Source organism: Rhinolophus sinicus, linkage group LG13 (assembly GCF_036562045.2).
Source record: "Rhinolophus sinicus isolate RSC01 linkage group LG13, ASM3656204v1, whole genome shotgun sequence".
NCBI classification, from domain to species: domain Eukaryota; kingdom Metazoa; phylum Chordata; class Mammalia; order Chiroptera; family Rhinolophidae; genus Rhinolophus; species Rhinolophus sinicus.
This window is the reverse complement of record NC_133762.1, coordinates 33699691-33714979: the sequence shown is the minus strand read 5'-3', so window position 1 is coordinate 33714979 and position 15289 is coordinate 33699691. Positions and strand designations below refer to the sequence as shown.

Genomic DNA, 15289 nt, shown 5'->3' with positions numbered 1-15289 from the left:
GGTTCAGCTCTTTTTATTCCATGAACATCTTATAAATTCTGGAAGGTGAATACAACATTTTATAGGTGAGAAAACAGGCTTAGAGAGGTTCAAGTTGTTCCAAGACCTCCTCCCTCTCTGTCTGAGAGCCCATGGGGGTCTGTGCTGACATGAAGACAGGCACCCGTGGGCTGGAGACTCTGAAATTTTGTTGACTTCATGTGGTCCAGGAACCAATGAGAGTGAGAAGTATGAGTTTTTAAAAATAAATTTAAGATCAGCCAAAGAGGAAGACTTCAACTAAGATTTTCTAGGTCCCAGTAGTTCATCAATTATCAAGCTTTTGGGTTTTAGGACTTCTTTATTTTAAAATTAAGAATTCCAAAGCTTTCCAGAGCTTTTGTTTCTGTGGATTACATCGGTCAATATTTAGCTATTAGAAATTAGTACTGAGAAATTAAAGATATAGTATTAATTCTCTTAAAATTAACAATCAATTCCTTATATGTTATAATAAGATAACACTGATAACAAAACAACAGTGAACCGCTTATACGTTATAACAGTGTAATAACCTTGCACATTATAACAATATAACCACGATAAAGTAAGGGTAATTATGTGATGTGTGATGTGATGGAGATATTAGCTAACACTACAGGGGGAATCTCCGACAGTATCCACTCAACAACTTAAACGTACACTATGTTACAGGGTAATTATATCTCAATAAAAAAAGAGAAAATAGAAAACAATAAAATAGAAAAATGGCTGTTTTGAACATGGGGCGGGGTGACATAATCAGATGAGAGTTTTGAGCCTGACCACCATCTCTTCCTGTGTCTCTCTCCCACCACAGGCCCCACCATGAGGCCCCAGCCCCGCCGGAGCCCCCGCGCTCCCCGGGCCCCGGGCACAGGGTGCTAGCCCCCCAGCCGGGCTGTGGGGAGCCGTGGCCATGGCCAACCACGTGGACCTGCTGACGGAGCTGCAGCTGCTGGAGAAGGTGCCCACGCTGGAGCGGCTGCGGGCCGCCCAGAAGCGCCGGGCGCAGCAGCTGAAGAAGTGGGCCCAGTACGAACAAGACCTACAGCACCGCAAGCGCAAGCATGAGCGGAAGCGCAGCGCTGGCGGCCGGCGGAAGAAGGTGACTTTCGATGCCAGCGTGGCCCTGCTGGAGGCCTCCCTGAGGAACGACACCGAGGAAGGTAGGCCCTTCTGATGGTTGTCGGCTAGAGGCGCCTCGGCCTCCGGTGTCTCCAGAGCAGGGTTTGGCCCTCAGGGTCTGCGCAGTAGAGGTGCGGCCTGGGGGTGGGTCTGGCCCCGCTCCCAAGGGGGGGCAGCCGCACAGGTCTTGCGAACGCTCCAAATTTATCTTAGACTCTTTTGTGTATAACGAGATGAAATGGAATAAAAAGAGAATACTGTGTGATATAATAAAATAAAACGTAACTACTTACACAGTGGTTACATAATATAAAGTGGTATAGAATATAAACATTGCTATAAATATATAAATTATAATATGTTTGTATGTGTGTAAAATAATCATATTTATATGTAGGGTGTGCATAAAGTCTGAAAACATAGACAAATATGCACAATGTTTTCTAAGACATTATCACTTTATTAAATGAATGAATCAATAAATATACACACATATACACACTCATATACTCTGTTTCCAGATTTTATATATACCCTCTACTTATTATATTTTATTTAAGTATCTTATTATTATGTGTTTCATGATCCAGCTATCACGATACCTAAGAGGCAGGTATAAAACACCCATTTTACAGATGGGGAAACTGAGACCCAGAGAGGTTCAGAACCTTGACCAACGTAGCAGTGATGGGATCAGAACCCCCAGGATTCAAGCTCTTGGTACTGGCCTCGGGGACTTGTAGGTTTGCTTCCTGTTATAAAGATGGATGGAGGGTCCACGATTTGGTCAAAGCCTTCTTCTCTGAGCATGATTTCAGGGGTTATGCCTGCTCATTGTGCAGCGGAGGGGTGTGTGTGTGTGTGTGTCCTGTGTTCACCCGCAGCAGCCTCTGGTCCCCCACTGTATGTGAGTCCTTTCTCTGTCCCTTGAAGGGCCTAGCTGTGTTTCCTGGGTCCCTCTGGGCTCCTGCCTTTGCATATCCTCCAGACACTTGGTGCTGACGTGGTCAATGAAAGAACTGAGACATGGTGGCACTCACCGCACTGGAGGATGCTGGGCTTTATTCCCGTTGCTCCTCAGGTTCTAGAACCCTCTGAGAAGCACCATTCCATTTCTGCCCTGGTTATAGAGTACTCTGGGAAATGAGCAGAGAGGCATTGCGGGGACCACTCAGCTAGCCAGCTCAGTGCCTGAGGTGAGCCGTCCCCTAGAGAGAGATGAAATCTCAGGCTCAGGGGACATGGCCCTGCTAGGCTCCTTCCCACGTGTCATTTGCTGGATGACGTGGCAGGCCCATCCCACTCCGTGGGCAGCACATAATGATGTCTCATTTTTGTCGTGGGTGATAGAGTTCATCAGTGCCTCTTGCATCACTCATCTTTTACTCCCTTGTCTCCTGGCAAAGTCCCATCTCCCTCTCCCAGAAGGGGCTTTGCAGAGGCTCTGTGAGCTGGCTGTGCTGCTTCCGAAGGCCCATGCCTACTCCCAGTCCCCTGCTTAGGCCTCATGCCTGGTGTACTCCCACGTGTGCTGGTTAGAAAGAGCACCAGGAGCCCATCAGCCCGGTGTGGGACTTTCAGCAGTTGGTGTCACCTCTTTGGGTACAGTTTCTTAATCTGCAAAATGTGGGTTTGACCTTTGCCCTCAAATGGGTGTGGCAAGAATTAGACAAGATCCTGCATGTGTGACAGCTCTTTGAAAAGTGACCCTGAGCCCTGCACCAGCATGGTGATCATTTTAACACACTTTTTCATATATATGTGTATGTATATATATGTGTGTTTTTTTTACAAGACTTCAATGTTTTTAAGAACCCAATATACACAACAGATTCTTCTCATAAAACTCAAACACAGAAGTATACAGTGTTCTGTAATTAGTACTGCTGTTTGTTTGATGTGTTTCCTTCTAGGCATTTTTCTCATTTACATATGTATTTGTGGGCTTGGAAAAATAGAGATGACATCCTGGATGCATTATTCTGTAATTTTCTTTTTTTTATCACCCGACGCTGCATCTTGGAGGTGTTTTCCTGCCAGTACATCTGCAGTGGATTAATAGAGCTGCGCCATTCTTTTTAACTGCTGCATAATATTCCGTAGTATGGATGCTCCAGAATGTTTGAATGGGTTCCTTATTGATGGGCGTATAAGATTTTCAGTAGTTTTGCTTTTGCCAAAGTGAACGTTTTGTGCACACATGTAGGTGTTTATCTAGGACAGATGTGGAAAAATGAAGGAGCTGGATCCAAGAGTACGTGTATGAAATTTCAGTGAGAAAAGTGCTAGACCGAGCGTGCTGGTCTCTGGCCTTGGGGGACAGTTGAGTGAGGGTGGGGGCCCTGAGCACTGTGCACTGTGGCAGGCTGTGGGGGTGGGGTGAGAGGTGCCCTGGGGATCCGTAGGTGGCTGGGTTTTGGGGGAGGGTTATGAAGCTGCCATCAGTCCACAGGCGATCTCTCCCGGCTGTGTTCAGCTTCCTGGCAGCATGACAGGGCCCGCTGCTCCCAGCTGGCTGGGATGGCTTCTGTGTGCTGGTGGAGCTGGTATAGAGGAGGCTGATGGGGCGTTAGCTCACAGCGGGAAGGGAATGTGGGGTGGCAGCTCCCCCGCTCGCCTGAGCTCACAGCTGAGTCAACCTCCTCCACCTGCCAGGGCAATGTGAGTCGTTCCAGAGAAAGGCGGCGCTGGGGAGCTCACTGAATGTCCTTCTCTGTCTGTGCCTCGTCTTCAGGCTAATGCCCGGGTACCAGGGACCCTCCTTGGCCTCAGAGCCCCTACCCGAGCCCCACCCTCATGTTCCCACTGCCCGTTTTTTAAAAAACAGCTTTATTGACGTTTAATTTACACCTCATAAAATTTGCCCATTTTAAGTGTACCATTCAATGATTTTCAGTAAATTTACAGAGTGCTACATCCATCACCACAACTCAGTTTTAGAATGTTTTGTGATCTGCAAAAGAAACTTTGTGACCATTTGTGGTCGCTCCTGGTTCCCGTCCCCACTCCCAGCTCTAGGCAACCACGAATCTATTTTCTGCTTCTGTATGGTTGTTTTTCTGGACATTGCATTACATGGACTCATACAATATGACCTCTTTCATGCTGGCTTCTTTCATGTAGAATAATGTTTTCAAGCTACATGAGGTGGTGATATATGTCAGGACTCCATTCCTTTCTATTGCCCTATAGTATCCCAGTGTATGGATAGACCACATTTTGCTCATCCATTCACCAGTTGGTAAACATTTAGATTATTTCCCTTTGGGTTATGAGGAATAATGCGGCTACGAACATGTCTGTGCAAGTCTTTGTGTGGACATATGTTTTCATGTCTCTTGGGTAGTTACCTAGGAATGGCATTGGTGGGTCATACGGTACATTTATGTTTAACCTTTTAGAAAACTGTTCAACTGTTTTCCAAAATGGCTGCGCCCTTTTGCCTTCTCAAACCCCATTTTACAGACGAGGACAATGAAGCTCCGAGAGGCTATGTCACTTGCCAAGATCTCACAGGTTTTAAGTGTCAGACTCAGGCCTTGAAGGTAGCGCAGTTGTCTCTGAAGCCCATGCTTTTAACTGCTAGGTGATCCTGCCACCTCCTGCATTCAGTTTTTCCTAGAAAACAGGAAAACCACTTACTCGTGGTTCTGATCTGTGTTCCTTTGGGCCTTAAGGACCCTGGTGTTTCTGCTGGCCTCTTGGCCCTTCGTGTTGGGAGTCCCTAGATCAGCTTTTCATCACTCGCTAAAACTTCTTTCCAAGACCAAATGGGTCCAGGCTCCCTTGAAATGACTGAACATTTGTTAACGTGTCATGGCTTCTGTTCTCTCAGAATATGTAGGGTTTTCTTTATGGAAACTCTATTCACATTCAAAAGTTTGAGCGATTCTTCTATAGCCTAAATTTAGCTCTTCAACTGTTATTTTCATGGTAAAGGTTTTCAAACTTTTTTTTTTTAAGCTGTGGAAACTTTCCTTTAAATGAAATATTATGCAGAAAACCCAATATGTAAAACAGATGAAAGAGCTATTCTGGCTGAGGTAAGCTGGGGGGGTGCTAGAACCTCATCCACCCCCACTTCTTTCCCACCCCCGCACCTGCAAACCTTCCTGCCCCCTCTTTCTCCTGGTGCGTCAGCGGACACCTGGGTTCTGCAAAGCACCCTGAAACTATTGACTCACTTAAAGGAAACACAGCTCTGACTTTCACTTTTGATGATTTTCTGGAAAGGGAAGTTTCTTTTCTCCTAATTATAAAAATAATGCATCCTTATAGAAAATCTTAAAAGTACAGAAAAAAAGAAACATGAAGAATACAATAAAACCACTCATACCCCCACCGACCAGCAACAACTGTTGATAATATTTTGGTGTTGTTACATCAGTCAGGGTCCTGATAGGAAGCAAATGGTCTTCTCACCTGGGGTAATTTGAGGAAAGTTTAATAAAGAGGAAATCTACAAAGAGTTGAGGGAAATAGTCCTCAAATGTTTTGGACTCAGGGCCCCTTTATGTTCTTAAAAACTGAGAACTCCTAAGAACTTCCATTTAACTGGATTCTATCTATTGATATTCACCCCAATAGAAATATAAACTGAGGGATTAAAATAAATACGTATTATTCATGAAAACATGACATTAAATCCGTTACCTGTTGTACTAGGTTGCTATTGCTACATAACCGATGAGCTCAAAGTTTAGCAGCTTAAAACAATAAATATTTACTGCCTCACACAATTTCTGTGGGTCAGGAATCCAGGAGCAGCTTAGCTGGGTGGTTGTAGCTCAGGATGTCTCGTAAGGCTGTGGTCACCTCAAGGTTTAACTGGGACTGGAGGACCTACTTCCGAGATGGCTTGCTCACGTGACTTTTGGCAGGAGGCCTGTTTCCTGCCATATGAGCCTCCCCACAGGGCTGCTTGAGTGTCTTCTCAACGTGGCAGCTGGCTTCCGTCCGAATGAGTGACCCCCACTCATGAACAAGGAGGAAACCACAGTACTTTTTATGACCTAGCCTTGTAAGTCATATACCATCACTTCTGCCATATATATATATTTTTTTACTCGAAATGATTTACTAAGTCCAGCCCACTCTCAAGGGAAAGGGAATTGGGCTCCACTTCTTGAACAGAAGAGAATTTGTGAACATGTTCTAAAACCACCACACATGTTAACCTAAATAGTTTTATGAAAAATAATATTTTTCAAAACAAACAAACAAACAAACAAACAAACAAACAAAATAGTGAGCAGAGTCAAGTAGTCCTGTTTTATACTTTTGCAAGTCTAAGGTCTGGCTTAAAAGAAGATTCTGCGTGCAATATGTTGTGATATGTTATTTTGGTTGTAGTAAATTAAGAAAATCTTATCTCACACAGATAAGTTGGAAAAGAGAGGAAACATTTAAATTGCCTTTTCAGATAAGTGTGGATATTTTTTGATACCACAATCAGACACAACAGGTGGTAGTTTGTTCAATATGGAATCTGACACCATATCAATTTTCAGCTTCTTTTCTTACTCTGTTACATTAAAATTCATTGGTCTTGCATTTGAATGGCTCTTTTACCCAATCAAACTTTTCAAAAACATAATGTATCGGTCTGTTAGAAAGTACTGGTTCACCTTTTTTGGATATAACACCAAAAGTAGAAGCAACAAAAGCAAAGGTCAACAAGTAGGATTACATCAAACTAAAAAGCAAAGGAAACAATCAACAAAATGAAGAGGCTACCTGTAGAATGGGAGAAAATATTTGCAAACTCTGTATCAGTAGGGGTTCACTCTCGGTGTTGTATTAATACATTCTGTAGGTTTGGACAAATGTCTAATGACTGATATCCATCATTGTGGTATCATACAGAGTATCTGTGTGTTTTCACTGCTCTAAAATCCTCTGTGCTCTGCCTATTCATGCCTCCCGCTCCCCAAATCTTGGCAACCATGGATCTTTTTACTGACTCCATAGTTTTTGCCTTTTCCAGAAAATCGTATAGTTGGAATCATACACTATGTAGCCTTTTCAAATTGACCCCTTTCACTTAGTAATATGCATTTAAGGTTCTTCCATGTCTTTTCATGGCTTTATAGCTCATTTCTTTTTAGTGCTAAATAATATCCCATTGTCTGAATGTGTCATTGTTTATTTATCTGTTCCCCTGCTGAAGGACACCTTGGTTACTTCTAAAGCAAATTCATAATTATTCATAATGCTGAATAAAGCTGCTATAAATAGCCATGCTCTGGTTTGTGTAGACATAAGTTTTCCACTCTTTTGGGTAAATAACAAGGAGCACGATTGCTGGATCGTGTGGTTAAAGTATGTTTAGTTAGGTAAGAAACCACCAGACTGTCTTCCAAAGTGGCTGGACTGTTTTGCATTCCCATCAGCGATGAATGAGGGTTCCTGTTGCTCCACGTCCTCACCAGCATTTGGTGTTGTCAGTGGTCTGGATTTGGGCCATTCTCACGGATATGTAGTAGTATCTCATTGTTGCTTTAATTTGCATTTCCCTGAAGACATATGATATGGAGCATTTATTCCTATGCTTATTTGCTATCTATATATATCTTCTTTGGTTTCCTTTTTTTTTATTGTGCATGTGAAGCATGGAATACGGTGATTACTAGTACAGTTGGGTGCCACCAGACTGGCTGTGTTAAAGTGATGGTGGTTTTACCCACCATTACTTTTGCACCATCCGTACAAATGTCAACTCAGTAAAAAAGGCAAATACCATCTTCGGGTTAGTATGAAAATAGTGTTGACCTCCTGAACACCCTGAGTCTTGGGGACCACTTTGAGAAACATTGGTTTACATGAACCAACAAGGAATGATGTAGTGCCCAGGGGGCTAGCAAAAGTGAGGAGCCGTTATCACCCCCAAACCTGAAGGGGCCAAGGGAAGAGGAACCTACTGGATCCTAAGGAGGGTACTATATGGAGAGGGCTGCCTAACAGGAGCAGTGACTTTCTCCGGCCACCTTCTACTCTTCTTACCATGCTTCCCATGACCAAACCAAACCATGAAGCAGAGTGCAAAGAAGTCTCTGATGTAGTCCACCTGGTTAAGCTTCCCCAGGCATGAATGAGGGCAGATTTAGAGGCACAGATGGGGCATACCCAATCCAGTTGTCTTCAACAATTTGCATCTACACACAGACACAGAGGGAGTATGGGTATATTTAAAAATAGCTTTTGCCCGAACATTCATTTATCAATTCAACAAAATTAGACACCTACTCTGTGCTTTGAAGAACCTAAACAAAGTAATGGTGTAAGGAAGGACTGGGGTGGGAGGCCATGTGTAAGCTGTGGTGTCAGGGAGGGCGTCTGTTAGGAGGTGAGTTAGGCTGAGCTCTGAATATGGAGAAAGAAGCAGTCACACGGGAATCTGGAGGAAATGTACAAAGGGCCTGGAATGAGAATGAGCTTGGTGTGTTTGAGGATAAAAGAAGGTAGGAGGTAGAGAAGCAGTCTGGGGAATATTGTTCCTTGAAGACTGTGGTAGGAAGTGTACATTTACTTTGGTTGACATGGAAAGTCACTGGTGGGTTTTGAGAAGGGAATCATATAATGAGATATAGACCATGTGAAGTTTTTCCTGGAGAGTAGACTATATGAGTACATTTTCATGAGTGGGAGCAGGGAAGCCTTGTCAGAAACTATCACAGTAGCCTAGGTGAGAACCTGCAGAGGTGGCTGTGAGATGGAGAAGTAAGAAGGTAGAGCCAACAGGGCTGCGTGTCAGGCAATGAAAAGAGGGACTCAGTGATGACTGACTACTTCTGGCTTAAGCATCTAGGCCCACGATGGTACTATATTTTGAGGCTGGGAAGATTGGGGTAGGGGGTAGGTGGAGATTAGGAGAAAATGAAGGGTTCTGTAGGACTGTCCAAGTTGACAGTCCCTTTTAACATCCAAGTGGAGATCGTTAGCAGGCAGATGAATAGGTGAGTCTGGAGCTCAGAGGAGATATCAGGGATGGGTATAAAAATTGGCAAGTCATCAGCTTACAAATGCAGTCTTTTCAAAGCCAAAGGACTGGATGAGGTCCTTTAGGAAGCAAGGTATATAGAGCAAAGGAGGGACCCCAAGAGAAAACCCTGGGACACCTCAATAGCTGCATGTTGGGCCAAGAAGAAGAGAACAAAGGAGAGACCATGATGCCAAGGTGATAGAGAGAACGCTAGGATGGTGTGGCATCTCAGAAGCCCAGAGAGGGCGGCCTTTTTAGAAGGAAGGATTGCCAGCTGAGTCAAATATTCCTCAGCGGTTGACTATTTTATCTTGTGCTTATATAATAGTCTTTGGAAAAGAGATTTTTCATGGCGACCTCATGGACCCCCTGTCTGAATGAACCATAATTTATGTAACCACTCCCCCATTATTGGATTTTGAGACTGTTTCCAATTTTTTCTACTATAAATTACGCCATGGTGATTATCATTGTATAAAAGTAGTTTGGCCAACACTTTGATTATTCACTTGGCATAGATTCCTAGGGGTTCAGTAGATTTGAGGATATCAGCATCTGCAAAGCTTCAATATAAACTGCTCATTTGGTCCCCAGAAAGGCTGTGTCAGTTTTCATTCCCACCAGCAAAGAGTACCAGGCTTGCCTCATCACTACCTTCCTCATCAACACTGGATGATGACACTGAAAACGTATCTTTGCTTATATATTTGATATGTGGGAAATAGTTGTGTTGTCTTAATTTGCATATAATTGAGAAGTTTAAGTTTGAATATCTATTCATGAACTGCCTAGTTATTTCTTTCTTTCTCTGCGTGGTCTATGGTCTATTTTTTTGGTTCATTTTTGCACTAGTGGGTTTTTTTCTTATTAATTTCAATGATTGAGTTATTGTATATGTTTATGTGTGAGAGAGGAGAGAGGGGGAGAAGGAGAGAAAGGGAAAGAATGGAAATAGGGAGAGGTCAACTCTTTGTCATGTAAGGTGCAAATATTTTCTGCAGTGTGTGTGTGTGTGTGTGTGTGTGTGTGTCTGTGTGCGCGTGTGTTTGCTTTCACATTTTGTTTTTGTTTTTTTATGCCCTGGGGTTCTTCATTTTTATGTAGTCAAACCTAATGATATTTGCTTTTTCCCCATTATTTTGTTCTTTGCTCTTATCCCTCTAAAACAGCGGTCAGAAAACTATGGCTGGAAAGCCAAAGCTTCCCACCATCTGTTTTTGTAAATAAAGTTTTATTGGAACACAGCCATACTCATTCTTTTACATATTGTCCATGGTAGCTTTCATACTACAACAGCAGATTGGGTAGTTGCAACAGAGACCATCAAGCTGGCAGAAATGAAAATATTTACTCTCTGGCCCTTTATAGGGAGCTTGCTGATTCTTGCTCTAAAGTGTTTCATCATCTAGTGATGTATATATTCTTCTAGATTTTTGTGGCCTTGTTTAAATAATTAAATGTGTAATCCTTCTGGATCTCATTTCAGTATAAAGTAGCAAATGAAATTTATCTCTATTTTCCTTCCAAAGATTTATCAAGTGTCCCAGCATCCCTTGCTTCCCCTTGAGTTTGCAATGCCACCCTCATACTCTAGAGCCTCATTTGTGAAGCAGGGTAACTGTCCTACCTGTTTATTCTGTTCCAATCATCTGGTTTTGTCCCAGTGACACACTGTTTTGATCCTTATAGCTTTATATTGTGGCTTAGTACCTGATAGAACAAGTCCTTCCTCATATTGCTCTTCTTTTGCCAAATGTTCTTTGTTATTTTCAGCTTTTCACATAATATTTAAGACTTTTTGGTCAAGTTTTCCCACTGAAGTTCAAAAATAGATTCCTCCAATGTTGATTAATATCATAAATGGGTATAGAGTTTCAGTTTTGCAAGATGAAAAGAGTTCTGAAGATGGATGGTGGTGATGGTTGTACAACATTATGAATATATTTAATACCACTGAACACTTAAAAATTATTGAGATGGTATGTTTTGTGTTATGTGTATTTAACCATGATGAAAATGAAAACTAATTAAAAACGACAAAAAAAAATTTAGCTAGTGACCGGATGGAGGGGAGAATGGGAAGTTATTGTCCAATGGGTCCAGAGTTTCAGTTTAGGAAATGAAAAAGTTCTGGAGATGGGTGGTGGTGATGGTTGCACAACAATGTGAATGTACTTAGTGCCCCTGAATTATACACTAAAAGTAATTGAAATGGTAAATTTTATGTTACAAAAATTTTACCACAATTAAAAAATTAATTTGGGAAATGGATATCTTTGTCATAGTGAGTTTTCTAAGTAGGCAAATGTTACATGGCTCTATTGGATGAGTATGCTATGTCCTTTAGGAAAGCCATAGGTTTTTTGTTTTTGGTTTTGTTTTACTATATAAGTCTTGTTTATGTCTTGAAAGGAGGGCTTTACAATTTTGTGTATTAATTTTGTAGCAAGTAATTTTGCTGAAGTTGCCTTAGTCTCAGTTTTTCACGCCATTCTTTTGGAGTTTTCTGTGTAGAAAATAACATTATTTGTAGATGATAAGGTTGTCTGTTCATTCCAGTGTTTCATTGAGTCTATAGTGCCCATAGCCTATCTTCCCATCTCTTCTCTCCAGGCTAACTACTCCTGTTCCTATTGCTAACATTTATGAGATGTGACTTTGAGATTTGTGGACATGCTTTACTTAGTCCATCTTTTTCCCAAAGCCTGATCTGACCTTAGGGTGAATGGAACTGTTGCTGTCCTCATTCTGGTTGAGTTTGCCTGTTAGCATGTCCCAAGTTTCTGTTGGCTTTTGGGGCAGCTACTGTTGACTTATATTGAGCTTGTAAGAAACTAAAACCCCCAGTTCAGTCTCCCATTAGTGAAGTTCCATCTTCTCCATCCTGTCCTTGTGCAATTGATTTTTTTAAAAAGTATTTGTTGGAATATATTCTTCATACAGACAAGGGAAAAACTGGTTGTATTTTCCTATGTTGAGAATAGCCCTGTAACCAGCACCCCCCTTAGATCAAGAAACAGAGCCTCACCAGCAGCTCCCAGAAGCCTTCCTGGACACAGGTGATTTTCGATATTGAATTCGAGGCTCTAAATCTATCTGTTGAGTTTTGAGCTCATTAACCACCTGCTCAAATAATTTTGGATTCTTGATTGATACATTAAGACTTCTGCATGACCAGTGACAGAAATCCAACTCTAACTTAAGCATATGTGGATACAGGGGCTATTAGAAAATGTTTCTGAGTAGGTGACTGTCAGCAACATGAAGTATATACTCGTATTCCATCCTTTTAGGAACCCCCATAGGAATAATATCTCTTTCCAACCATGTCCCAGGTTCAACAAGTCCCAGGATTGAATCTCATTGGCTATATACCTGCCTCTGAGCCAATCACAGTAGCTAGAGTAGGGATACAATGTTATGATTGGTCTGATCTGAGTCGTATGCCCACCCCTGGAGTTAGCTTCTCCTAAAACACATGGATTGACACTTGGAGATGAGTTGTACCTACCCCAAGGAAAATTGGGATGGTATTACCAGAAGAAGGGAAAATGAATGCCAGCCAGACCATAAATAAGTATGTCTACCTCATATGAAATATTCACCAGCAGTTTCTACTATACGGGCCCACCTCACAAATATGGTGGATTTGGTTCCAGAACACCATAATGAAGTGAATCACATGAATTTTTTGGTTTCCCACTGCATGTAAAAGTTATGTTTATGCTTACGCTATACTGTAGTCTTGTAAGTGCATAGTCGCAATAGCACTGTGTTTAAAAAACAGTACATACCTTAATTAAAAAATGCTTTTTTTGGTAAAAAAAAATCCCTAACCAACATCTGAGCCTTCGGCAAGTCATAATCTTTTTGTGGTGGAGGGTCTTGCCTCAGTGTTGATGGCTGCTGACTGATCACAGTTCACCATAACAAATATAATAATAATGAAAAAGTTTGAAATACTGCAAGAATTACCAAAATGGGGCCAGAGACACAAAGTGAGCAATCACTGTTGGAAAATGGTGCTGATAGGCTTGCTTGATGCAGGGTTGCCACAAACGTTCAATTTGTAAAAAAAAAAAAAAAAAAAAGCATATCTGTGAAGTGCAATAATGCGAGTTATGCCTGTATGTCATTCATAAACACAAGGAACATTTGCCTTCTAGACCAGAGTTGTCTGATCGAACTTTTTCCAGTGTTGGAAATGCACTGTCCAATATGGCAGCTGCTAGTCACATGTGACTATTAAGCACTCAAAATATGACTACAGTGACTGAGGAACTGAAATGTTGATTCTTTTTAATTTAAAATAATTGAAGTAGTCAACTGTGGTTAGGCTACAGGCTAACTGTTAGGCTACTGTATTAGACAGCATCGTCCTGGACCATTTTGAAATCCCTGATAAAAGTGTTGAACAGGTGATGGCCAAAGACAGAGCCTGGGGCACGACACCTGAGACCTCCTCCATATCAATGTCTGTTAAAGAACAAAATTCAACTGAGTAAATTGGAAGATCTAATTGGCTTTACTAAATGATTCATGAATTGGGCAGCGTCCCATCTAGCAACTAGAAGCGCCCGTTCTGATGATTTGTCCAAAAATGGAAGGTTTTTATAGGCAGAAAGAGAAAGTGAATTATTTCAGGCAAGGATACCTTCCCTTAGGGGAAGGCAAGGGGTTTTACCAGGCAGATGACCTCACTAGCGTTGGTCAGGAAATTCTGGACTGATTGGTTTAAAATTCTACTCTTGGGAGAGGCTAAAATAACTACAGTTAGTTATTAAGTTTCGGTTTGGTGAAATGGCCTAGCAAAAGTGACTCCACTTTGGTCTGTTGTTTCTTTTTTTTTAAACATGTATCAGAGTCGATCATTACCCATTAGGGATGTTGTTCAACTGAAATGAACTTAACTATACTGTTTTTTGTGGTTGGTATGTGGGAACAATAGCAAGAATCTCTACTATAAAAAAAAAAAGTGCCTTCCTTTCCTACAAAAAACTTGGAAGAAAATTTCTCTCTGAGGATTAAATTCTAGCAAAACCTGTAATAGATCAGACGTTCATTGCACACCGTCTGGGCATCTTCAGACCAGCACTGGTGGTTCATTAGTGAGGAGACTGGGCCAGGCCATGTGGGAGCTCAGGGATGAGCAAAGTCACCTTGAAGAGAGCACAGTATTAACATGCTTAACCGTGGATAATGTTATTATAGAGAGAACCTTGGCAAGAACAGATGCCTAGGAAAAGGAGGCTGGGAGATCATTTATGAGCAACACTATCTAAATTCTGTCCAGGGGTGAGGAAAACATGACCACTAACTTGAAGATTACCATTCTGTTGCTAAGGACAATGTGACTATGGAAACCCATCTTGATATAATGCCATTAAACATGGTGATCATGTACTTTCTTGCGACACTCTGATGAGAATGACATTCATGAATGACATTTCCAGCCAGGTCTGCCTACACATACAGAATGAGTCGACCATGCTTAAGTGAATTTCTGGCATGTGAGACAATTCTCTTTCTTCTGTAAAATCGCCCTGTGATTTTATTCAGCAGCCTCGTATGCTTAGATCGTATGAGACTAATCTTGAAAGAAGAAACCACTTGTGGTAGACTGCTAAACCATGGTCAGTCTCCCAGATGATGACATCCTGGGGGATTCAGCCAGTTGGAACTCTCCTGGAACCTGTTCAAACCCCGAACACCATGACACTCAACCAGAATTTCCTCCTGGGTATTCATAAGGAGATACATGAGAGGCTTGTCAAATGCTCACTGGAGTCCAGACATTCCCCATCTTTGACATTTCCCAGTCTAGTAATCCTGTTGAGGAGATAGATGAGATATTTCTATCGCGATTTAGTCTTGCTTGGCTTCTAGGGACCATGGTTTTCTTTCTAATAGAGTCAGAATATGGTCAGTATTTCTGTCAAAGAAACTCAGAAGCTCTTTAAATGTATGCATCCTAAGTCCTTTTCTTAATAATCAAAGCCAAAGTTAAAGTCATTAAACAACGAGGTGAAGGAAGGCTGAGGTTTGACAAATGGAAGAATGTTCTAGAATCTGCTCAGATTATTGCATTGTCCAGTACATCCATCCCATGTTTGTGCCAGCAAAACAGAACGGGTCTCACTGCCCCATTCTCTGTCTACCGTA

The 15289-nt window shown here is 41.9% G+C and overlaps 1 protein-coding gene across 2 annotated transcripts in view; it reads left to right on the top strand.

Annotated features, from left to right (window-relative positions):
- The window catches only part of PPP1R16B (protein phosphatase 1 regulatory subunit 16B), a 92196-nt gene that overhangs the window by 23958 nt on the left and 52949 nt on the right, over positions 1-15289 (top strand). For both annotated transcript variants that reach the window (XM_019749132.2, XM_074318344.1), the window contains exon 2: positions 839-1187. In XM_019749132.2, the coding sequence (XP_019604691.1) occupies positions 938-1187 (250 nt within the window). In that variant the 5' untranslated portion in view covers positions 839-937. The remainder of the gene's footprint in view (positions 1-838; positions 1188-15289) is intronic.